General features: G+C 63.4%; 1 protein-coding gene and 1 long non-coding RNA gene across 3 annotated transcripts; one reads left to right on the forward strand and one right to left on the reverse strand.

Moving 5' to 3' along the window:
• Positions 1-1,226: 1,226 nt before the first annotated feature.
• On the reverse strand, positions 1,227-4,220 carry LOC138391801 (uncharacterized). Its single transcript, XR_011234857.1, has 3 exons — positions 4,029-4,220; positions 1,943-1,993; positions 1,227-1,490 (listed from the first exon to the last, which is right to left on the reverse strand). It is a non-coding gene; the product is annotated as an uncharacterized lncRNA (long non-coding RNA).
• Positions 4,221-13,179: 8,959 nt separating this feature from the next.
• Positions 13,180-20,530, forward strand: FSCN2 (fascin actin-bundling protein 2, retinal). 2 transcript variants are annotated; one of them, XM_069481797.1, is made up of 5 exons: positions 13,180-14,161; positions 18,735-18,891; positions 19,453-19,574; positions 19,960-20,127; positions 20,265-20,530. In XM_069481797.1, exons 1-5 carry the CDS (start codon positions 13,336-13,338, stop codon positions 20,465-20,467), a joined length of 1,476 nt encoding a protein of 491 aa, XP_069337898.1. In that variant the 5' UTR covers positions 13,180-13,335; the 3' UTR covers positions 20,468-20,530. The 2 variants fall into 2 exon arrangements, with proteins under 2 accessions (XP_069337898.1, XP_069337897.1); XM_069481796.1 differs by having other exon boundaries at positions 13,336-14,161; positions 19,453-19,586; positions 19,900-20,127; positions 20,265-20,467.
• The last annotated feature ends 2,415 nt before the right edge of the window (positions 20,531-22,945 follow it).

A 22,945-nucleotide genomic window follows, 5' to 3' on the forward strand; every position in this document is an offset into this window, starting at 1 on the left:
CCAGAGCCACCGACCTGGGCTCCCTCCAGACTGCCCTGGGGCAGTGGGTTCTCCAGGCCCAGAGTGCGCGTTTCTCCCCTGGAGCCTGCGCTGGAAGACCTGTCACCTGCGGCAGGGTCCTGGCCTCACCTGCCCGCACTGGTGCTTAGGTTATGCCCGGAGGGGAACCTGGCACGGCCGTTTCCTTGGGCTTATTTGTAAACCTCTGGAATTGCTCAGTGTGGAATCAAACGTCAGAGGAGGCGCTTGGGAAGCGCGCTGGCCAGGGACGGTGGCAGTGAGGCCGCGGTCCGGTCCAAGGCCGCAAGACACTCAGCCTAACCCCGGCAGGTTGGGGGGCGGGGCCGGGCGGGCTCCCGCGAGTTGTCCCAGCCCTCGGGCCTGCCAGGTCAACCGAGACCCCACCTAAGACAGTGAAAACACTGGACTTGGCCCAGTTCACCTGTCGGCTGCAGGTACCCCAGACGCCAAGACTGTGCCTATGGCCACCGTGCCACCAGGCCTAGCGGGGAGGATGCTGGGTCCCCAAAACCCTAGACTGTCCAGGGGCCCCAGCAAGGCTGTCTGTGAAGAGTGCACCCCCCATGGGAGAACCCCCGCATAGGCCTCCAGAAAACCCACCCTGACTCGCGTCCCTGGGCAAGCCTGGCCGTCACCTGGGAGGGGGATTCCACTTGGGGGGGAGGGTCCCAAGACGCGATGTCACACGCCGCAGGACCTGGGAGGTGGGAAGTATCCACCCAGCCCAAATTCTACTCAACTGCGGCCGGGGGCTGCCCCCGCCCCCCGCACTGCGATTTCCTCTAAAAGTCCTTTGTCCGGGTGCCGGGAGGGGCTGCGCCCAGCTTCCCAGCCGCTTCCGAGTACAGACGGGGAGGGGACTGCGGGCCCAAGGATCTTTTCCCCCCGTGCAGCGCGGGGCCGCCGGCGGGGGCCGGGGCCCGGGCGGAGGGGCGCGGCCGTGGCGGGTCAGGTGCAGCCCAGGTGCGCGGGCGGCGGCGCGCGGCGCGGCCATATTTGGCGATCTGGGCGCCGCCGGGAAGCCGGGCCCGGGGCAGCGCCGTCCCCGCCTGAGTCACGGCGGGCGGGGGGCGGAAGTAACGGACTGGGGGCGCCCGCCCCGGCTCCTCGCCTTATTTAGTCAAGGAGGTCGCCGATTGGCCCGCGGGACGCAGGGCGGTGGCGGGGAAGCCCAGGCGGGGGTGGGGGCGGGCGCGTGCGGGGCCGAGGGGACGGGGGCCGGGCTGGATGCCTGGGGGGAATCTGGGGGTCACCGCCCTGGGGGCTCCCCGGAGGAGCCAGGCCCCGAGCCCGGTGGGGGCGGGGCGCGGTGTCGTGCGCTGTGATTTTTCTGCTGTGCTGCCGGGCAGGGCAAGGTCTCGCCCAAGGTCACGTCGGGGCCGCCCTGGTCTGGGCTCTGGGAAGCCGGAGTGCTGGGCTGTCCCCAACAGTCCTGGGGCTGCAGCCTGAGAGGGCCTGGTGGCCTGGGCCTGGGGAGGGGACAGAATGGACAGAGTGGGGGAGAGTCAGCAGCAGCACTTCTGCCAGACCCAGGGATGTCCTTCCCATTTTGGGATGGAGACTTTGGGCTCAGAGAAGCAATATGATTTTTTTTCTAGTTCAGTACTGGCTCTGGCAGTTTTTATCGTGACCTTGTCTCATTTCATATTCTACCCATGTAATGGGTGAGAAGACAGCAGCCCAGAGAGGTGGCCTCTCCTTGGTAGGAAACGTGACAGAGCCGAGCCCCCCCAGGGCCAGCTCCCCCAGGTACGGGCCCCCCAGGGCTTGCACTGCCCCACCTCTGGGTCCCAGTCCTGTTCCTCCCTCTGCACCAAGCAAGCCGGTCATCTCTCTGCCTCTGCCTCCCGGGGTGCTCCCTGGACTCTGGTCGCCTCCCCACTGCACAGCCCTGCTCCTGGCTGTACCTCTGCCATCTCACCTGGCAGGAATGAATGTTTTTTCCTCCTCTCACCAAATGCAACCTGGGATCCTGAACAGAAAAGAGGAGAGTAGTGAAAGCGAAATAAAGTCTGGAGTTTGACAAGTGGCAAGAACCAGGTCAACCCCTCAGGACAGTTGTCCCACGATTCTGTAAGATGCCAGCAGTAGGGGACAGTGGGCGAAGCACATACGGGAACTCTGCTACTGTCTTTGTGACTTTCATGTAAGTCTGAAATTATCCCATAATAAAAGTTAATTTGAAAAAATACCAGGAAAACCAAAGTTTTCCTACTCCTAGTCTACTTTCCTCTTCTTTGCAGACAGATCAAATGCAAGGTGATTTTCCTGTTCCTGAAGCCCCTCCCAGGACCCTGGGCTGACTCCCGTGGGCCAGGGCAGCCTTGGCGTGGGCTCTGTGTTCCGAGGGGTGGTTCCAGGGGCTGCCCTGGTGGGCAAGGCCTGATTCCTGTGGCTTGGCCTGGCCCCCTCTGAGTTTTGGCTCAAAGGACAAGGTCAGGGTCACACACTTCGGTCTCCTGCCTGGTGCCCAGTCTGGGGCTAGGTTCTCCTGTCCACACTGCACAGACTGAAGCCCAGAAGGTTTAGCTGGCTGGTGGTCTCCTGGGACAGAGCACCCCACAGCTGGCCCCCACTGCTGTGGAGTCAGGCAGGCAGGGGCTGTGATTTGCTGCGTGCTGCGATGCACCAGGCCAGGCCTGTCCATGTGTCGTCCAGTTCTCACCACCGGAGGAGGCTCCTGGACTGTGCTATTTTACAGGTGGGGACTGAGGCAGTCTCCTGGGTCAGGCTAGTGAGCCAAAACCAAGGACACGTCGCATCCTTGGAGGTCAAAGGGTTCTGGAGGAACAGTATGGGCACCCCACATGAAGGTTAGGGGCTTGGGTGTGCAGATACTCAGGCCAGGGGTCCCTCAGCCCCATCCTCCCCCACTGCTCATGCCTTTGGAGGACAGAGGCCCCCCTGGAGTTCATGTGAGGCTGCCCACCTCCCTGTCACAGTGCAGCAGGAGCCAAGGAGACCTTGGAAGAACCCTGAGTTGGGGCCAGCTCACCCAGATTCTGGGCCAGACCCCGCACTTGCTATGCGGCCTCTCTGGACCCCCTTTCTGTCAAAAAGAGGAGACGGGCTGGTGATACGAGGTGTGCAGCCCCGCATGGACAAGGGGTCTGGGGACAGGAGGCCATCATGTGGCCCAGCAGACCTCACCCCAGGCCTCCCCACCAAGGTTTGCAGGGCCTTTGGCCTTGACACCCCAGGTGGTAAGAAGCATTGAATGCCCGGATGTGTCAGAGTCGGACAGCCTGGCACCTCGCTCTGCCTCAAGGACACACCCCCAGGCCAGCCCGACCTCCCGGGGCCTGGCTCCCGCCCCACACAGCCGCCATGGCGGTCTAGAAATGGAACTGTCCGTCCACCCTTCACCTTGGTGTGGTGAAGCGTGACCCGCAGGCAGGCACAACTGCACCCTCCTCCACAGACCGTTGGTACTCACCCCCCAGGAGTGCCCTGACCCCTTCCAGCCCCCTTCCTCCTGCCCCCACCACGGTTTCCCCCTCTGCATGGCCCCGACTCTGGAGCTGTGTTTACAGATGGCAACGACCCGCAGCACAGGCTGAAGCCAGACACCAGGGTCCCTCCAGGCCATCCCCGACTCCCCTGTCTGTCCGTCCTGCTCCCTGGCTTGGCCCTCATCTCACCGGTCCCAGCCCAGCAGCCTCAGCCCCACCTGTCTCTGGTTCCCACAGTTGACCCCCACATTGCAGATCAGGTCCCCACTGCTCTCCAAGGCCATCCCTGCTCACCATGGCATCTAAGTCCCTTCCCCGGGTGCTGGGGGCACTCAGGGCAGCCTCTGCCTGCCCTTCCACCCTTCACCTATGCACCCCTGCCTGCTGGCGCCCGGTCTGACCATGGCCTGGCTGTCCTCCGACTGCCCCCTCCCTGCAGGCCCCCACACCATCCCCTGGCCCCCATGCAGTCCCAGTGATTAGTTTTCCCCATCCTCTGCCCCAGGGTGGAGGTTCTTGGTTTGTCCTCCATGGTGGGGCTGGTGTCCCCTGTACCTGGAATAGTGCCTGGCATCTGCATGTGGGTGGGAAGCCTGAGTGGAAGTGGACGGGAGGACGAGGGTCCCAGCCCTGGAGGAAGACAGGCCGGGAGGCAAGGAGGTGGGGTAGGTTCTGAGCTTCACCCCCATCCTGACTCCAAAATGCAGAGAGAGGCTATGGCTCCAGGGCTGGGAGGGAAGAGGCCAGGCCAGGCCTCCCAGGCACCCTCTCCCTGCCCCCAGCTGGTTGGCTTCTCCGCTGCCCAGCCCCAGGCAGGCTAGGGAGGAGCTGCCTCTCCAGGGCTGCAGGGGACAGAGGTGGGCGGGAAGATGAGAAGGGCCACGGTTAACCCTTCCTGCACCTCCTACTCTGGTCCAGGGCTGCGGGGTCAGGGGAGCACTCCCAGCGAGCTATGCAGAGAGCAAGACTAGGCCAGGGCCCCCTGCGACAGGTGTCTTCGGGTCCTCAACCTCCGTAATCCTGGAGGCGGGTGAGGGCTGGAAAAGGGCAGGGACCACTGATCTGGGTACTCTGTTGCCCCCACCCTGCCACTGTCCCAAGGGCTGCAGCTGCCTTGTGCACAGTGGAGAGGGGCCCAGGCTCGGGTGGTGCCCTGGCCTGGCCGCGCCCTCCTTCCCCAGCACAGACAGCCCGGGCACGGCTGGGGCCGGCCTTGCTGCGTTTGGGCTGCGGAACCCCGGAGGGTGGGTCTGCGCTGGCCCGGCGACGAGGGACTCCCGCTGGGTGAGCCCGCGCGCAGGGCCGCGTGCCCTGATTCGGTCTGGGGCGGTGCTGGGCTCGCGGCACAGCCCGACCGCGTCCCCGCGCGCCCCTCCCAGCGCCCGGCCCGCCTCCCGGAAGTCTGGTCCCGGCACCAGCTTTCCCTGCGCCCTTTGGGTCAGCGCCGGTGTTCCCGGAGAAACGGTGTCCCCGGGGACGTGGTGGCCCCGGGCCGGAAAACCAGAGGGTGCCCCGAGACAGAGCAATCTGGGGCCCCGACACCTGGGGCGCCCTGACCCGCCGGCTCCGTGGTGCGAGCGGGGCCACCCCAGGCCCTTCTGCGCCCCCTGCCCTGCGCTCGGGGAGGGCGCCTGTCCCGGCTCCACCTCCGCTCACGCTCCCGGACGGGCACCGCGGGGCTCGGGCCAGGAGCCGGGCCGGGAGATGGCGCCCCGGCGCGGGCCCGCGTTGGGCCGGGCAGAGCTGCCGGTGCCGTTCCCGGGCGGGCCGCCAGGTGGGCCCCGCTAGCGCCGCTGGGCGAGGAGCGCGGCCGCTGAGTCACCGCCGTCGGCGGGTGGGGGGGGACCGGTCAGGGCCGCCAGGGGAGCGAGGGGAGCGGCGGTGATCGCAGCCAGTGCTGAGACGCGGGGAAGGTGGGATGGGGTCAGCCCGCGCCCAGGGCAGGGCAGAGCGGAGGGCCAGGGCCTGGACTCACCCAGACGGGCCAGCCCACCCGGATGCCCTCGGCACCGCTCTGTCCAGGGGCAGGCGGCACCCACAGAGGAGCCCCAGGCAGGGGTGCACCTGATGAGTCTGTTGAATGCAAGGCTGGTCCGGAGAGACTCGGCGGCCAGCCCCCTTTGTCCTGTGTGCTCACTGGGCACCACGGCGCTATTTCAGCCACTCTGCCACCTGGGCGGATGGATGGCCCTTAATACCCATCATTTCCCAGAGAAGGAAAGGGAGGTTCAGAGGTGCTGAGAGGCTGGTTCGAGCTCACGCAGCAGGAAAAGGTGGTGCCAGGGCCGGAGGGGTAGGACTCTGGGCCTCTCACTACACACACCTGCTGGGGACAAAGGGACTGTCCAGGCCGGGCGCGGTGGCTCACGCCTGTAATCCTAGCACTCTGGGAGGCCGAGGTGGGCGGATGGTTTGAGCTCAGAAGTTCGAGACCAGCCTGAGCAAGAGCGAGACCCCATCTCTACTAAAAATAGAAAGAAATTATATGGACAGCTAAAAATATATATATAGAAAAAATTAGCCGGGCATGGTGGTGCATGCCTGTAGTCCCAACTACTCGGGAGGCTGAGACAGGAGGATCGCTTGAGCTCAGGAGTTTGAGGTTGCTGTGAGCTAGGCAGATGCCACGGCACTCACTCTAGCCTGGGCAACAGAGTGAGACTCTGTCTCAAAAAAAAAAAAAAAAAAAAAAAGGGACTGTCCAGCTTCTCCAGGCCTGAGCCATGTGAGGCTGTGAGCTGTGGGCAAGATTGTCTGGGCCTGGGCTGGCTCTAGGAAGGTGGTGGGGGCGAGACAAGGTGGCAGCCTCAGGGGACCTGAGTGCCCCACCAGGACAGCCACACCTTCTCCGAGGCCGTAGGGAAGAGCAGAGGACAGGAGTGGGAGGTGACCCAGACCCAAGCTGAGGTCAGGTCATACCGGGAAAGGACAGGGGTCGGCCACCCCTTGTGTCCACCAGGGCCGTGGGGAGGAATCTTCCCAAGGAGCCCCCACGCCTGGCCCCTGCCCACAGCACCTGGGTGCCCCTGTAGGGTCACTGCTCATTGGCCCCACGCGGGCCTCCCAGCAAGCGTTGTCCTCTCTGCGCCTCCCCCCCCAGACTGAGGCTCCCCCAGCTGGGACAGCCCAAGGCTGGGGCCCCTAGGTAAAATTTTGAGTTTGCATATCTGCAAATGGCTTTATTTCACCCTCCCCTGTGAGGGGTCCTTTGGAGGGAGGGAATTTCAAGTTGAAAACCAGCCTCAGGCCCGGGCGAGGCGGCGCACACCGGTAATCCCCGCACACCGGTAATCCCCGCACTTCGGGAGGCTGAGGCCGGAGGGTCACGTGAGCCCAGGAGTTTGAGACTAGCCTGGGCAACATAGCAAGGATCCATCTCTACAAAAAAATAAAAAAAAAATTGGGTAAAATCCAGGGCAATACAAAATAAATAAATAAATAAAAATTTGAAAAATAGTGGGGCCACCGCAGTAGCTCACGCCGTAGTCCCATCGCTGGAGCCCCAGAGTCGGAGGCTGCAATGGACTATGCCCGCACCACTGCACTCCAGCCAGGGCCACGGAGGGAGGCCCTGTCCCTAAAAATAAATAAGGAAAATAAAAAAGAAAAGGAAAACTGGCCTGAGATGTCGAAGGGTTAGCCCCTGTCTCCTGCTGGTATTTTTGCGACGGAGAAACATTCACCGCGTGGGCCACGCCCCAGCCCCTGCTCCCAGGAATTTTCTTGTATTGTTGTTTCTGTACCAATTTCTTTCTGTCCTCTTGTATTTTCTCTCTTCTTCCATTTGGGATTTCTATTAACTGAGCATTATACTTCCTAGATTAATTCTCTAATATTCTTATTATTTCTTCTATGTCCTTTTTTTTTTTTTTTTTTTTGCTTTCTGGGATACTTTCTTGACTTCAGACTCTTCGGTGGGCTTCTTCATTTTATTTATTGTGCTTCTTAACCTTTTGTTTTGAAATAATTTCAGACTTACCTAATTTTCTTTCTTTTTTTTTTTTTTTTTTGAGACAGAGTCTCGCTTTGTTGCCCGGGCTAGAGTGAGTGCCGTGGCGTCAGCCTAGCTCACAGCAACCTCAGACTCCTGGGCTCAAGCGATCCTCCTGTCTCAGCCTCCCGAGTAGCTGGGACTGCAGGCATGCGCCACCATGCCCGGCTAATTTTTTCTATATATATTTTAGTTGTCCATATAATTTCTTTCTATTTTTAGTAGAGACGGGGTCTCACTCTTGCTCAGGCTGGTCTCGAACTCCTGACCTTGAGCGATCCACCCGCCTCGGCCTCCCAGAGTGCTGGGATTACAGGCGTGAGCCACCGCGCCCGGCCTCAGACTTACCTAATTTTAAACGTTTTGACACATTTCCTTATCATTGATCGTCTCTCTGTTTTTATTTCTGAGTCCTTTGGGAGAACGTTTCAGGCAGGACCGCCTAGTGTTTCTGTGTGTTTTTCCTAAGAACAAGGCTGTTGCCTCCTAGAACCGGAACACAGTGATCAAAGTCAGGCACCTGAACCTCGCGCCGTCTGCAGTCAGCGATGGCGTGGACCGTGCGGTTTAATAATGATGACACGGGTCCAGCGGCGTCCTCTGGAGCATTTCTTCCCGACTAACCGCGATCACATGCTGCACTTTGCTGCTGTCACTGTCACGCTTTTAGTTCCCAAGGCCTCTCTCCTGCTCTCCGTGCAGCCTCATTAATGACAGGTAGTAAGACTGTTGTAGAAAGCAGCCCGGCACACAGGCCTGCAGCTGAGCGGTGTGGCACTGTCCCCACGGGAACCATGTGACACCACGATGGTGGTCCTGTGCAGAGTGTGTCTCATGGCAGAACGGAAAATGGTCCATTTCTGTTTTGCCTCAGAGGTCAGAGGTAGAGTTAAGCCCTTTCTGATGTCCAGCAAGGTTTCTGGCACACAGTGGGTGCTTAATAAGTGCCTGGGATTGTCAGATGTGGGAGGTCTGGTTCTTGCCTGATGGGCCGAACCTCTGCAGAGAGATGTGGCGTCGTGTGTGTTGGCACGGGGCACACGCCTACCTGTGTATGTGTGTGTGAAGATGGGTGTGGATGGGGGCTGGGCAGAGGCTGCCGTGGCCCCCTGCAGAGTTGGTCGTGGGCTCGTGGCTGTCCACACCAGGTGTTGTCACATCCGTGGCTGTCTACCTGTTTGCCTGTAGGTCCAGGTGGTCTGTGAACAGCTGATTTCTGGAAGCAGGTCTGCTACCAATCTGAGCCCCACGCAGCCAGGGACTCATACTCAGCTGTTCCCGTGAGCTCCCCTCCTGTCTCAGGCATGTGCAAAGGTCCTGGGGTGTGAGTGTTGAAGGTTCACCCCAGTGGTCATGAGGCATCTAGGCCTGCTGAGATGCCCTCCGTTCTGCCTTTGTGGTCCCTTTGGGGACTTTTGGCCTTGCTGGGGCCAAGAGAAGCCTCTGGACTCTCCCTGCTCACCCTCTGGCCTCCACGAGGCCCTCTTCCTCCCTCCCCAGCGCTCACCAGGACAAAAGCCAGGAGACTAGATAGGCCCAGCAGGGAGCTGCCGGGTGAGGGTGGGGGCTGGGATGGGGTTCTCGTGGAGGGGCAGGAGGCCTGAGGCTGGGGAACCCCTCCCCAAGCTCTTCATTCCCACACTGCCCTGCCCCCGCCTTGCCCAGCGGAGCCTGTCACCCTAAACCCGTCATGCAGGCTTCAGTAAGCCAACCCAGGCCAGAGTAAGAGAGTAAGGCCCCCCTCGCCCTGTAAGCGGAACTGCAGAGGCGCACAGAGCTCAGCCATGAAAAAATCATGAGGCCAGCGAGCCGAGGCTCTCGGAACAATGCAGGGCCGGCCCTGGGCCCTGCCAAGCTGGACCCCGGCGGGGGCAGGTGACAGGTCCAGGAGTGAGGGAATCAGGGTCCAGCCTGTGCCCAGCAGCCTGGACAAGGGGCCTGGGGCAGAGGCCCAGCAGGGACTGGCCAGAGTGTCCTGGCCTGGGGACAGAGGGGGCTGGAGGTGGGGCGCCTGGAGGGGCTTTGGGGGTTTCCTCTGGTCCCTGCATGGGGCCTGGGGGCACTGCTCAGAGCTGGGGGCCTAGGCCGGGGATGTGAGGGGCGTGGTTCTCAGCCGTGGGGCTGCCCCGGCTCTGTTTCCCAGTTTCCAGGGCTCCGGGCCAGCTGAGGCGGGGAATCGCCTCTCCCCAGTGTGCACACGCAAAGGCCCGTGCCAGCTCACGCCACCAGCATCCGTCGCTGGGCACACAGCCTGGAGCACGCGCCAGTCGCCATGGCAGCAGGCAGCGTGCCGGCAGGAGCACAGGCTGGGCCCTAGCGTCTGGGGCCAGCAGTCTAGATTTGGGGGCTGGGGCGGCCCCCTGTAGCCCTAGCGGGGTGACTGGGTGGGGAGGGGAAACCTCCGTTGGCCAAGGCGGCCCATCCCCCAGCATCCCCGGAAAGGGAATAGTTTCCTGAGGGTTCTAGAAAGGACACCAGGGGCTGGAGGGCTTCGAGGCTCACTCAGAGGACCTCATCTGCTGGGGGTCTGACAGCGAGGAGATCCTTGCCTCCCAGACCCAGCTGTGGCCAGGCGGGTCTGTCCCCTCTGTCCCTCGCTGTCTGTCTGAATAGGCAGCTGGGGGCACCGCCTGCCCAACAGCCTCTCCCAACAGGAACGGAAAAGGCGCCTCTACTCAAACACGGTGAAGTCGGTGCACGGGTGGCCTGACACCCGTGCCCAGGTCTGGTCCAGTGGCCACAGATGGCGTCTTGGGCCTCGGGCACGCGACGCACACACTTCCTCCCCCGCCGGGTTCAGAGGTGGGCAGGGCAGATGAATGGGACTCCCAGAGTGGCAGTGACTTTGGATGTCCCCACAGTGCAGCCTGGACGGGCCACAGTGATATACCCGTTTGTGCACCCCAAGTGGGTGGCTGTGAGGTGCGCTCTGGCAGGGGGCTTGGGGGAGAGATGCCCCCTGTCACCTCGGGATGCTGAAGGGCTCGGAGCACCCAGGCCCACCGTGGGCTCCTGTGAGTGGTGCACGTCTGGGTGTGAGGGGGCCCCTTGGGCAGCCACCCACGGGCTCTGAGGCTGGGACCCGGGACAGCATCTCCAGGGCCCAGCTGGCCCTGCGGGCGTCCCTGTCGGCGGCCCCTGCTTGGCCTCGGCCACACACACCTGCGCTCACACACACATGTGCACACGGACACACGCAAAGTGCTGCATCTCTCTGCAGAGTCTCAGCCCATGACACCATCACAGGCACTTATTAAGCACCCACTGTGTACCAGAAACCCTGCTGGGGATCCGGAAAGGAAGCATCACCCAGCAGGCAGCCGGGCAAAAGCCTGGGTGTGAGGCAGAGGCCAGGCCGGCGCAGGGCACTTGCACACCGCCCGCCTCCGTGGACGCTCAGGCTGGTGGCCGCCTTTCACCCCCTCCCCTGGGCCCCAGAGTCCCCTTGGCTCACACACCTGGGCCAGTGCAGGCAGCCCAGCCCACCTGGAGCTGCGGGGCCCCAGGATCCAGGGGCCGCCGTTGCTTCTGGCTCTGCCACGGAGAGGCTGCCCGGAGCCAGGCCCGATTAGCGCCTGGCGGCCGGGCTCCCTCCCGCCGCGCACCTGATGCCTGTAAACACCCTGCCAGGGCCAGGCAGTGCTAATGAGGCATCACGCTGATCAGAGGGACAGGCTGTCCCGGCTCCTTCACAGCCCGGCTGTGTCCACGCCTGGGCGCCCACGGGCACAGCTGCCACTCCAGCCTCCCCACCACAGGCCGGCCGCGCTGTGCCCGCAGGACGCATCACTGGCCTGTACCCCTAAACCAGGGATGCCTCCCCGGCACTGACGCTAGCCCCCCATTCCCTGGGAACTGTGGGGAGATTACGTGGGCACTGGGCACCGTCTCTCGGGAGGGGCAACCCCAGACTGCATCTCCCTCGGATGCTGTCTGGCCCACGGCCCGGCCATGCGCACAGTCGCTGCCTTGCCAACATGAGTGGGTCACAGAAGTGGACAAGGCCAGCCCACAAGGCGAGCTAAGACCAGCCCCTCGCATGGCTGACCAGCTGTGCCGTGGCAGGACTTGCGCTCGGGAGTCTCTCGGCTCCCTGCCCCGCCCAGCCCCTGAGGTTGGGGACAGGTCCCCAACCTGGTGTCAGCACGTACCTGGCACAGTCGCTGCGTGGGGCATGGAGAATGGAGGAAGGACCCTGTGCACATTTGCCTCTGCCCGGGCCTGGGGGCCACATGTGTCCAGCCAGGGCCCTACGGCACAGGGTCCCCATCATGGCCACCCAGTGACGGAGGGCTCAGGAGGACAGGGGAGTGCCTCGCGGCTGCGGCTGGAAGTGCCCTGTGTCCCCGGCTCCTGGTCCCCAGGGAGGCCCAGGGTCACATGCCGTTGTGAGGAAGAGGACAATGTGGCTGGTCCCGGCCAGAGTGGGCAGCTCTGGTTTCACTACTTGTCCCCTGGCCACTGTGGCAGGTGCAGGAGACAGGCTAGCCAGTGCAGCTGAGCAGGCCCCACTGAGGGTCCCAAAGATGCCCCTTCAAGCTCAGCGGTGGGACGCTGCCAGGTGGCCCAGGGCTGGGGGCCAGGGGTCCCTGGGGGCCTGGTGTGGCCAGCTTCCAGCCTCTCCCAGCCTGCTGGCCTCATCCTCTTCCGGATTCCAAGGGCCACCCGGGAACGTGGCATGGACTTTGTCCCACACGGCCCCCATACCCAAAGCCATAAAGACCCCAAAGTTAAGCCAGTTGCTTCAGCGATGGGAGCAGCTGTTCCAGGGTCCCCAGGGTGACCCAGTGAGTCTTCCAAGGGCCAGGTGACGCTGGCTTCACCCCAAGCTCACTGTGGAGGAGTCAGCAGCCTCGTGCCCCGGAGACTTGCTTGGGGCACACAGGAGTGTGCTGGGAGCCGGCCTGACCCTGAACCTCTGACCCCAGGCCCCAGGGCATCTGCTGCCTGTGAGGGGGGCGCCTGGAGGACCGTGCTCCGCTCCCCGTACGTGTGGGTGTCCCTGTCTACCTGTTCGCATGGGTCTCTTCCCAAAGCAGGGGTCTCTCACGTGAGGCACTACTGTGCCCTGGCTCGGGCAGAAGTGCACAGGTCCCAGGTCCTGTGGGCCCCTGGCCCTGTCACTGGCCCCCTTGTTCCCAGCCCAGGATGTGGGGCCACCCCAGGAAGGCCAGGCCCTGGGGCTGCTGGCTGGGACACGCGTAGTGAGGCCAGGGGGCCGGCGGGGGCGGTCAGGACAGGGGCTGCGGCTGCTGGGGTGGGGGCCTTGCCGGGCTCCTGGCAGCAGGAATCAGAGAAGCAGTAACCGGATCCTGTGGGGATCTGGCGGCCACCGAGGGTGGAGGGCTGCGATCGGGTTGCGGCCGTGAGTTTTCCACCCGGCAGCTTTTTCTACATCGGGAAAGCGCTGGTTGGGGCGGTCTGGGGGTCTGTGCAGCGTGTCTGGGCCCCGAGGTGGTGGGCAGCCAGGAGAGAGGCCAAGAGCTGCAGGGGCCACAGGGCAGGGCCCACGGCCGGTGGACAAGGAGGGGTCTGCCCTACTCCCAGCCCTGCGGTCCTCAGGCTCCGGCCGCGGTGCCATCCGGGAGTGGCTGAAATCCAAGCTGGGGCAGTGAGAGGCGGCCGTGGCTCCTAAGCCGGCACATCTCAGATCTGCCCTCCCCGCCCTCCGCTGCCCACTGCAGTCAGAGCTGCCGGCAGCCGCGGCCGCTGCTCAGAGGCGGCGTCAGAGCAGGCAGCGGGTCCATGACGCCGGCTGGGTCTGGGGACCGGGGGCCAGCTGAGCCACACTGGGCCTCTGGGGGGCTGCAGGAGCCCTGAGCACCTGGAGAGAGCTCCCCAGACCCTCGAGGGGACCTGGTCGACCCAAAGATGCCGACCAATGGCCTGCGCCAGGTGCTGAAGATCCAGTTTGGCCTCGTCAACGACACAGACCGCTACCTGACAGCTGAGAGCTTTGGCTTCAAGGTCAATGCCTCGGCGCCCAGCCTCAAGAGGAAGCAGACCTGGGTGCTGGAGCCCGACCCAGGGCAGGGCGCGGCGGTGCTGTTCCGCAGCAGCCACCTGGGCCGATACCTGACGGCCGAAGAGGACGGGCGCGTGTCCTGCGAGGCAGAGCAGCCGGGCCGCGACTGCCACTTCCTGGTCCTGCCACAGCCTGATGGGCGCTGGGCACTGCAGTCGGAGCCGCACGGCCGCTTCTTCGGCGGCACCGAAGACCAGCTGTCCTGCTTCGCCACGGCCATCTCCCCGGCCGAGCTGTGGACGGTGCACCTGGCCATCCACCCGCAGGCCCACCTGCTGAGCGTGAGCCGGCGGCGCTACGTGCACCTGTGCCCACAGGAGGACGAGATGGCAGCGGACGGTGACATGCCGTGGGGCGTGGATGCCCTCCTCACGCTCATCTTTCAGAGCCGGCGGTACTGCCTCAAGTCCTGTGACAGCCGCTACCTTTGCAGCGACGGCCGCCTCGTCTGGGAGCCCGAGGCCCGTGCCTGCTACACGCTCGAGTTCAAGGCGGGCAAGCTGGCCTTCAAGGACTGCGACGGCCGCTACCTGGCGCCCGTGGGGCCCGCCGGCACCCTCAAGGCCGGCCGCAACACCCGGCCTGGCAAGGACGAGCTCTTCGATCTGGAGGAGAGTCACCCGCAGGTGGTGCTGGTGGCGGCCAACCACCGCTACGTCTCCGTGCGGCAAGGTAACGGGCAGGTGGCGCCCTCCTCGAGGGGGGGGATGGGGGCCTCGCGGGGAAGGGCATCATGCCTGTGTGTTTGCGTGTCTGTTGTGTGTCCATGCGTCTGCACATGGTGCAGGGGGTGGGCCTGGGCCATGCTTGGGGGCCCCCCTGAGCCCGGGGTGAGGGGTCCAGGCCTTTCCCAGGACAGCTGTAGAACATCCCGGCCCCGGGCCTGCTGGGCAGCTGCTGAACTTGAGGCTGTGGAAGTGTAGGCGGGGGGAGGCCCACGGCCCGGCCTGATGCTGCGCGGGGCAGGTGGGCAGGAGGCTGTGGAGGCCCCGTTCCTCCCCTTCTCCTCCTCCACCTGCTTTCTGGACTTTAAAGGACGTCAGGGAGGGGGCTAGGGCAGGGCCTGGAGCTGGCAGAGGGTGGAGTGGGGAGAGCCTCATGCAGCCCCAGGAATGGGGCGCTTGGTGTCACCTCCACTGCCAGCAGAAGTGGGGGCAGGCGGCCCTGCCCAGGGCCCGGGCTCCCTGTGGGAAGGCACCATCTCTGCCCCTGTTGGGTGTGGCCTGTCTCTCCTCATTTCCCCAGGCACGGGTCACCTGCCTCTGGGGGCTCCCTCAGTAGCCTGTGGGGTGAACAGGCAGTTCCTACTTCTCCGTGAGGAAGCTAAGGGTCCCAGGGTGGCCCCAGGCTGCTGGGGTCAAGCCTTAGCTCCGTCACCATCGCTACCCACTGGGCTCCTGGCTCCATGAGCCCCCGAGTGGCCAGGCACACTCTGGCCGAGGGGCGCTAAGGGCTGGTGCAGATCGGAGGTGGTTGTCGGAGCCTGGCGCTCCTCCCCACCCACTGGCCCCTCCAGGCCAGTACCAGGGAAGGGGGAGGTCACCCACCTCCTGGCAGCTCCCACGTGCCTGCTAAGCCCCTGTCCCGATGGACGTCCAGCCTCCTGGGCACCCTGCCCACCTTGGAGATCTGGGCACACCACTGCCCCTGGTCACAATGGCAGAGGCCCAACCTTGGGCACCGAGCAGGGCACCGAGCCATGGCTAGGGGGGGCTTGTGCCTGCAGTCAGGGTCCTCAGGCTGGTCCAACAGTGACAAGCACTGGAGTCACCTCATAAGCGCCCGTCCTGGCACATGGCTGGGTGCTGGGGTTTGTTAGCAGACACGCCACAGCTGTTCCTTCCCATCACAGGCCACTTTTTGGCCTGGGCCAAGGCCCATATGCCTGGCAATCCTCAGTTGCTTAAATGAGTTAAATGAAGCAATGGCGGTGAGAGAGTTTCATCTGTGAGAGTCAAAGCTGTTGGACACAAGTATTTCTAAGTGGGCAGTTTGTGAAAGAGACTCATGGCAGTGGTGATGGTAATGGCTGTGGCGGTGACTGTGGCAGTGATGGTGGTGATGGTGGTGGTGATGGTGGTGATGATGATGGTGGTGGTGATGATGGTGATGGTGGTGATGATGATGGTGATGGTGATGGTGATGATGGTGGTGATGATGGTAGTGATGATGATGGTGGTGGTGATGATGGTGATGGTGATGGTGATGATGGTGGTGATGATGGTGGTGATGATGATGGTGATGGTGATGGTGATGATGGTGGTGATGATGGTAGCGATGATGATGGTGGTGGTGATGATGGTTATGATGGTGATGGTGGTGGTGGTGGTGATGGTGGTGGTGATGGTGGTGATGATGATGGTGATGGTGGTGGTGGTGGTGATGGTGGTGATGATGATGGTCGTCATGATGGTGGTGATGATGATGGTGGTGGTGATGATGGTTATGATGGTGATGGTGGTGGTGATGATGGTCGTCATGATGGTGGTGATGATGATGGTGGTGGTGATGATGGTTATGATGGTGGTGGTGGTGATGGTGGTGATGATGATGGTGGTGGTGATGATGGTGATGGTGATGGTGGTGGTGATGATGGTGGTGGTGATGATGGTTATGATGGTGATGGTGGTGGTGATGATGGTGATGGTGATGGTGGTGATGATGATGGTGGTGGTGATGATGGTTATGATGGTGGTGGTGGTGGTGATGATGGTGATGGTGATGGTGGTGATGATGATGGTGGTGGTGATGATGGTTATGATGGTGGTGGTGGTGGTGATGCTGATGGAGGAGGTGGACAGGATGGTGGTGATGGTGGAGGGGGTGGTAGCTGTATGGACCATTTTCTAGTCTCCTGACCACCCTGCATCTACCCCTGTCTCTTTGATGGGGGAGTCCCTACTAAGGACCAGATCCCACCTCCCAATCTGGAAGCAGGAAGTACTAGACACTCACTTCCCTGGCACCCTCGCAATACACTGAGGGGATGACCCAGCCCGGCAGATGTTTCAGACTTTGGGCAACCAGTGATGTGAGGAAACAGGATGTGGCATCCTGGTCAAGGGGGGAGGCAGAGCTGGTGGAGGGGAGATATGGGACACCCCAATTCCAAGGCAGCTGGAGCAGTGGGTTTGGCCACAGCTTCACCTCTGCACAGCATGCGTGGGGTGCAGTGTGGCAGTGCATTGATTCCAGTCACCTACCTGGCTAGGCAGCCCCCAAACCTGTGTCCTTCCCCTTGGGTGTCTGTGAGCACCCAGGTTAGCGTTTTCTCCTCTCAGTGACTTTCTTTTGCTGCCTGTCACCAGCCTGCTCATTTCTGCCTGCACTGCTGTCGTGGTGCCGACAGAAAGCACAGCCGTCGGTGCTGCTGTGGCCAGTAACAGAGAATTGGCCACACGCTGGCTGAGTGACAAAGGACACTGATTATCTCCTGTAAACGGGAGTCTGGAGCCCCGGGGGGGGGGTGCTGAGGGGCAGTACACCACTGCCAGCTCAGTGGCACCATCAGGGGCCTCCGTTCTCACCTCCTCGCTGAGCCACTCCCAGGTCAGCTCTGATCTCAGGCCGACACCTTCGTGGTCACAAAGTGGCTGCTGCTGCTTCGGGCTTCACATCCCGGCAGGAGAGTCACAGGAGAAGGAGGCTCCGGCTCTGCTTATCTTCTCAGCAGTAAGAAAACTTCGGCCCCCAAATCCTGGCAGACACTTCTTCATGCTCATTGGCCAAAAGAAAGCTACCCCCCAAGCGCTCAACCAGCCCCCCGGGATGGGGTAACACCAGCACTGCCCAGCGGTCTGGGTTCCTGCGCCTGCCCCCGCGAATCCGGCCCCCAGCAGCAGATGGCCGTGTAGGAGGACACCCCTGGATGGCGTCCTGTCTGAAGGAGGTGTACGGAGGAAATGCTGGGGTCACACTGACGGCACAGCCTGGGGGTACGCAGTGGCGGCCAGAGCCACACGGGGTGCTGCGTGGTGCACCCAACCCAGGACTTCTGACCTTGCTCCTCCTCAGCACCTGCAGGGACGGGGCTCTCCCTCCCTCGGGTCTTGGCGTGTACCTTCTCCGTGGGGTCGCCTGGCCACTCCACAGCACTCATTGGCGTGGACACCGCCCAGACGGCTCTGTGCTCGTGGCTCCTGTGGACTCTAGTGCCGTGTCTGTTTTGCTCGCTGCTGACCCTGGGCCTGGGACAGCACCGGGGACATCGCAGCTGGTCACTTAGTTCAGTATTTGTTGATGGGAAGATGGAGCTGGCGGTGGGTGGACGGCGGTAAAACACTGAGCCACCTTCCAGGGCACATGCGGCTGCTTCTTTGCATCTGAGCAGTGACCCGTGTAAGAGGGGGAGACCCCACCTCGGGGGTTGGAGGGGCAGTCTTGGGGAGCTGGTGAAAGGCAGCAGATCCCAGCTCTCCACTATGGGCCACTGCCTGGCACCCTCCCTTCCCTGGGGGCAGTGTTGGGTCAGGCCTGGCCCTCACCCTCAGGCCCATTCCCCCAGCTAGACACACCAGGAGTCCCTGGGCCTCTGCAATCTGTCACACCACTCAGAGTGGCCAGCTGCCATGGAAACAGGGGTGTGGTTTGTCAGAGGGAGCCAAGAGACTGGGTTTATGGGAAGAGACTGGGGAGACTCCTGTGCCTGCTGCTCCCCACCCTGGGCATGGGTACCCCCTCTGCCCCCAAAGAGCCCCAGACAGAGCCCTGGGCAGCCTTGTCCTTCCCCAGGGCTCCTGGGAGACCAGGCACAAGAGAGTGGGGGAGGCCACAGAGGTAACAGGGGGCCAGCCTCTGCCTGGTGCCCAGGGGTGGTCCCTTAGTCCTGGCTGTGACTTGGGGCATGGCGTGGGGAAGGACAGAAACCCCACCATGCCCACCTAGCAGCTTAGCGATGAGCTATAAATAGAGGCTTCTGTAAGTCCTGCATCAGGAAAGTAGGAGCAAGCAGATTACCTGATTAGCAGAGAGTGGGGGATTTGCCAGTGCAGAAGGGCCTAGTCCTGGGGCCTTGGTGAGAGCTAGGTCAAGGGTCCCGCGGGGCCATGTGCAGGGTCCACAGAGTGCACATGTGGTCCTGGGGGCAGGGCTCCCAGGTCCTCTGAGAGGCCCCTTCCAAATCTTCTCAAGTCAAGAGGGTTCTAGATGAGACACCCTGGCTTTAGGGGTGCCCCCAAAGCATGCCACCCCATTCCCTACTGACCCCAGGAGAGGAGTAAGGGGCTTCCCCATCTCCTCCCTCCAGGGGTCAACGTCTCAGCCAATCAGGATGAAGAAATGGACCATGAGACCTTCCTAATGCAAATTGATCGGGAGACAAAGAAGTGTACCTTCTATTCCAGCACTGGGGGCTACTGGACTCTGGTCACCCACGGGGGCATTCAGGCCACAGCCACACAAGTGTGAGTGCACCTGTCCCCGCCTCTGCCACCACCTGCACCACTATCCACCATCAGCACCATCTCCACCATCTCCATCATCACTATCACCTCTACCATCACCATCATCACCATCACTATCACCTCCACCACCACCATCATCACTATCACCTCCGCCACTACCACTATCATCACTATCACCATCACCTCCACCATCACCACCATCTCCATCATCACTATCACCACCATCTCCATCATCACTGTCACCTCCACCATCACCATCTCTATCATCACTATCACTACCACCATCACTATCACCTCCACCATCACCATCATCATCATCATCACTATCACCTCCATCTCCACCATGACCTGTACCTCCACTATCACCTCCACCGTGAGGACCACTGTAGCAGCCCAGCCGGGGGCCACGCTCACTGGGTGGAGAGCAGCTCCTAATGGTGGTGGGTGTGTCCGTGAAGGGCAGGCTCCTGTCTCACATCGTGGAACCTGAGGGGGCTGGGGAGCCAGACCCTGCACCCCGTCTCCTGCTGCTCTGAGGGGACCCTGCCCTGCTCCCTCTAGCTCTGCCAACACCATGTTTGAGATGGAGTGGCGCGGCCGGAGGGTGGCACTCAAAGCCAGCAATGGGCGCTATGTGTGCATGAAGAAGAACGGGCAGCTGGCGGCCATCAGCGATTTTGTGGGTGAGCCTCCCTGCCTGCCCGGGGGCAGGGGCTGGGGCTGGTTCTCCACCCAAGATGGTGGAGAACGGGGGTGGGCTGGACACGCCCCTCCCCACAGAACTGCTGCAGCCATGGCAAGAATGGCTTGCTAGCCAAGATAATCAGTCTTGACATTAGGGGAGCAGTTAGATCCCAGAGCTTCCTTATCTCCACTGTGCATCTGGGGACCCCCGGGTTCTGTGGCATCAGGGACCTGGCCAAGGTGGCACACTGGGCAATGGCAGATCCTGGCCCCCAAGCTGGGTGCCCAAGTCCGGGGTGTGGCTCTTCCTGGGGACTCCACCAGACGGAGCCTGGACAGGGAAGGTGGCAGAGGGGCGGCCCCAGCAGCGCCCTGTCCCCCCAGGCAAGGACGAGGAGTTCACCCTCAAGCTCATCAACCGGCCCATCTTGGTGCTGCGCGGCCTGGATGGCTTCGTCTGCCACCGCCGGGGCTCCAACCAGCTGGACACTAACCGCTCGGTATACGACGTCTTCCACCTGAGCTTCAGCGACGGCGCGTACCAGATTCGAGGTGTGCGGCGGGGCGGGTTTGGGGGCGCCCCGGAGCGGGGAGTGGGGGGCGCCGCGGGGGCGGGGCGGGGCGGGGCGGGGCCGGGCCGCCGGCAGAGAGCGCGCCCCGCCGACGCGCGCCGCCTGTCCCCCCCGCAGGCCGCGGCGGATTCTGGAACACCGGCAGCCACGGCAGCGTGTGCAGCGACGGCGAGTGCGCCGAGGACTTCCTCTTCGAGTTCCGCGAGCGCGGCCGCGTGGCCATCCGGGCCCGGAGCGGCAAATACCTGCGCGGCGGCGCCTCGGGGCTGCTGCGCGCGGACGCGGACGCGCCGGCCGGGGCCGCGCTCTGGGAGTACTGAGGCCGCGGGGAGGGCGCCGGGCGCGTGACCGCCTGCCCCGCATTAAACCGTGTCTGTCACGCAGCTGCTCGTGGGCTCCAGGGCGCCGCTTGGGGGTGCGCAGGGGCCGCACGTGGGGGAGGCCACGGCCTCCCCAAGCCCCTCCCAGCCCCCAGGGACTCCCATCCAGAAGGCGGCCTGCTGGGGCCAGGGCAGGTGGTCTGGAGCACAAGGGGCAGGTGGGGATGGGGGGTGGGAGACAGCCTGGCTGGCCTGGAGCCGAACACAGGTGTCCTTAGGCCACAGGGTCCCTGCCTTGGGGTCTGCTGCCCGTCCAGCCCTTGCACGTGGCTCAAGGCCAGGGGTCAGCCGCATTGGTAGTGGGGGCCTAGGCCAGGAAGCAGCCAGGACGCCCCTCACCCCAGCCCATGGCTTTAGGAACAAAGGGCCAGAGTGAGTCACATGGGCTAGAAGCAGGCATGACGAACAGGTGGCCTACAGTGTCCCCTGGTGGTGGCCAAGGCTGGGGCAGCAGGCAGAACCGCGGTGGCTGGTGCTCGTGTCCTCCGCACAGGGTCACCCTGCAAGGCCCTGCCGGTCCATGTGCTGGCCTGAACCTCCAGAGCCCAGGGCAGCGGCTGGAGGCAGAGGTGACAGTACTGCCAGGGTGGCGTTGGGGGTAAGAGACCCCCCTGGAACCAGGAATAAAGGCCAGGATTGGGCAGGGAGGGGCTGAGGTGGGTGGACACTACGTGCCAGAGGCAGAGCTCAGGCCGGGGGTGTCCAGCAGCTGTGTGGGGGCGGGGTGAGAAGGGGCTGCTCTCACCCCATCTGGGGGCCGGGCTGAGGCACCACGAGGCCCCAGCGTCAAGCCAGGCCCCGAGCTGCAGCAGGTGGACGAGCCTCGAGGCCTTAGCTGGGCTCCTCCTCAGCCACCAGGCCCCGCCCTCCCTCCTGGCGGCCCTGCCACCGGGGAACGCCTCACACAGCCTGAGCCCCAGGCTCCTGGTGCCGGGAGGTCAGTGCACCTGAGCAGGCGAGGGGGGCGGAGCCTGGGGCGCACAGGCCCTTCCACAACCTGCTGGCTCCCGAAGCCTGGGCTGGCGTTGGGAGTAGGTCTGCCGGAAACAGCGTCACCCAGCTCCCAGACACTCACGTCCCCGCTGGGTTGAGGTCACCTGGGGCCCCCTTCCTGCCCTCAGCCCGATCTCTTGTTACTCCACTTCTCCTCTCTGGGCTTCACAGGGGTACATGCTGGCAGCCTTTCTTTCCTGACCACTACGATGTGCCTCCTTCACCTGGGACTGTCTCCACAGGGCCACTGTCCGGTGCCACCGGAGCAGGGCACCAGGCCAGCGGCAGACTGTCTTCCACTCTTCTGACTCCTCCACAGCCAGAAGGTGATGGCTTTTTAAACAGACCAGCACTAATGCCTCAAACAAGCCATCGCGGAGAGCGCCCTGACAGTCGGGACAGCTGGAGCAGCCGCCTGCCCTGGCGGCCGGCACCGCCTCGGGTCAGGAGCTGTGCTGTGGGGACGCTTGACTGGCTCTCAGAGCGCCACGCACCGCAAATTGGGTCCCCGGAGCCTGGAGAGCTCGTGTGGTGTCTGCATTTCCCAGTGCCACACTGCTGTCCCCCCCCCCACCGGGCGCCATCACTGCTCTGGGCAGAGGCGCAGACGGCGGTCCTGTGGGATGTCCCCTCTGGCGCTTGGGCTCCTGAGCCCTGCTGGCATCCGGCTGGGCCTGTGTAGGTCAGCCCCGAAGGCGACCCAGATCTGTCAGCTCTGAGACCGGGTGGCCTGCGATGCCGGGTGGGGGAGGCAGCTCGGGTTGTCAAGTCTGACAGAAGCCAGCACACAGCCCTGGACACATCACGCTCCCCAAGGCAGGGAGACACCGGCCCTGCACGTGTGGCCCTCTGCCGGCTCAGCAAGGGCACGTCTGCTCTGAAGTCCCCTGGGCTGGCCTGTGCCGCTGAGAGCAAGGTATGGGCACAAGCACCGCACAGCGGTGAGAGACAAGGTGACAGCTGGCCCTTGGGCGCAGCCGTGGCGCGGCGGAGGGGTCGGCGCAGGCAGGCTGCCAGCCGGGCAGGGCAGGCCTCCCGGCACCCCGGGCCCTGAGAGGGCGGTTTGGTGGAGACTGCAGTGTGGGGAGTGGGCCTGCCCCAGCCCGTCCTCCCGCTGAGAGGGAGACACACCCTGCCTCAGCACCCCGCCGGCCCCTCTCCCTCTGTGGGGTGAAGGTGGGGTGGGGACAGGCAGGTGGCTGTGGTCCCCCCACAGACACCCAAGAGCAGCCATTGTTGGGACTAACGGCGCTTCAGAGGTCGCTGCTGCTAAGATCACCCCAGTGCTGGGGGTCCCCGCGTGGTGCGGCGGCTCCGGCGGGAGCCCAGGACGGGGGTGGGGCCGCCACCTGACCCAGGTGGTAAGGGGACAGAAAACCAGCCAAGGCTAAGTTCAACAGACAGGTTGTTTGTCACAGCAGAGAA

Source organism: Eulemur rufifrons, chromosome 9 (genome assembly GCF_041146395.1).
Source record: "Eulemur rufifrons isolate Redbay chromosome 9, OSU_ERuf_1, whole genome shotgun sequence".
Taxonomy (NCBI): domain Eukaryota; kingdom Metazoa; phylum Chordata; class Mammalia; order Primates; family Lemuridae; genus Eulemur; species Eulemur rufifrons.

Excerpts from the sequence above, each read along its gene's own strand:
- FSCN2 (XM_069481796.1), top strand. The coding sequence starts at position 13,336 with ATGCCGACCAATGGCCTGCGCCAGGTGCTGAAGATCCAGTTTGGCCTC. Across the intron at positions 14,162-18,734 it reads CTACGTCTCCGTGCGGCAAG|GGGTCAACGTCTCAGCCAAT; the intron begins GTAACGGGCAGG and ends TCCTCCCTCCAG. Across the intron at positions 19,587-19,899 it reads TTTTGTGGGTGAGCCTCCCT|ACGGAGCCTGGACAGGGAAG; the intron begins GCCTGCCCGGGG and ends GGACTCCACCAG.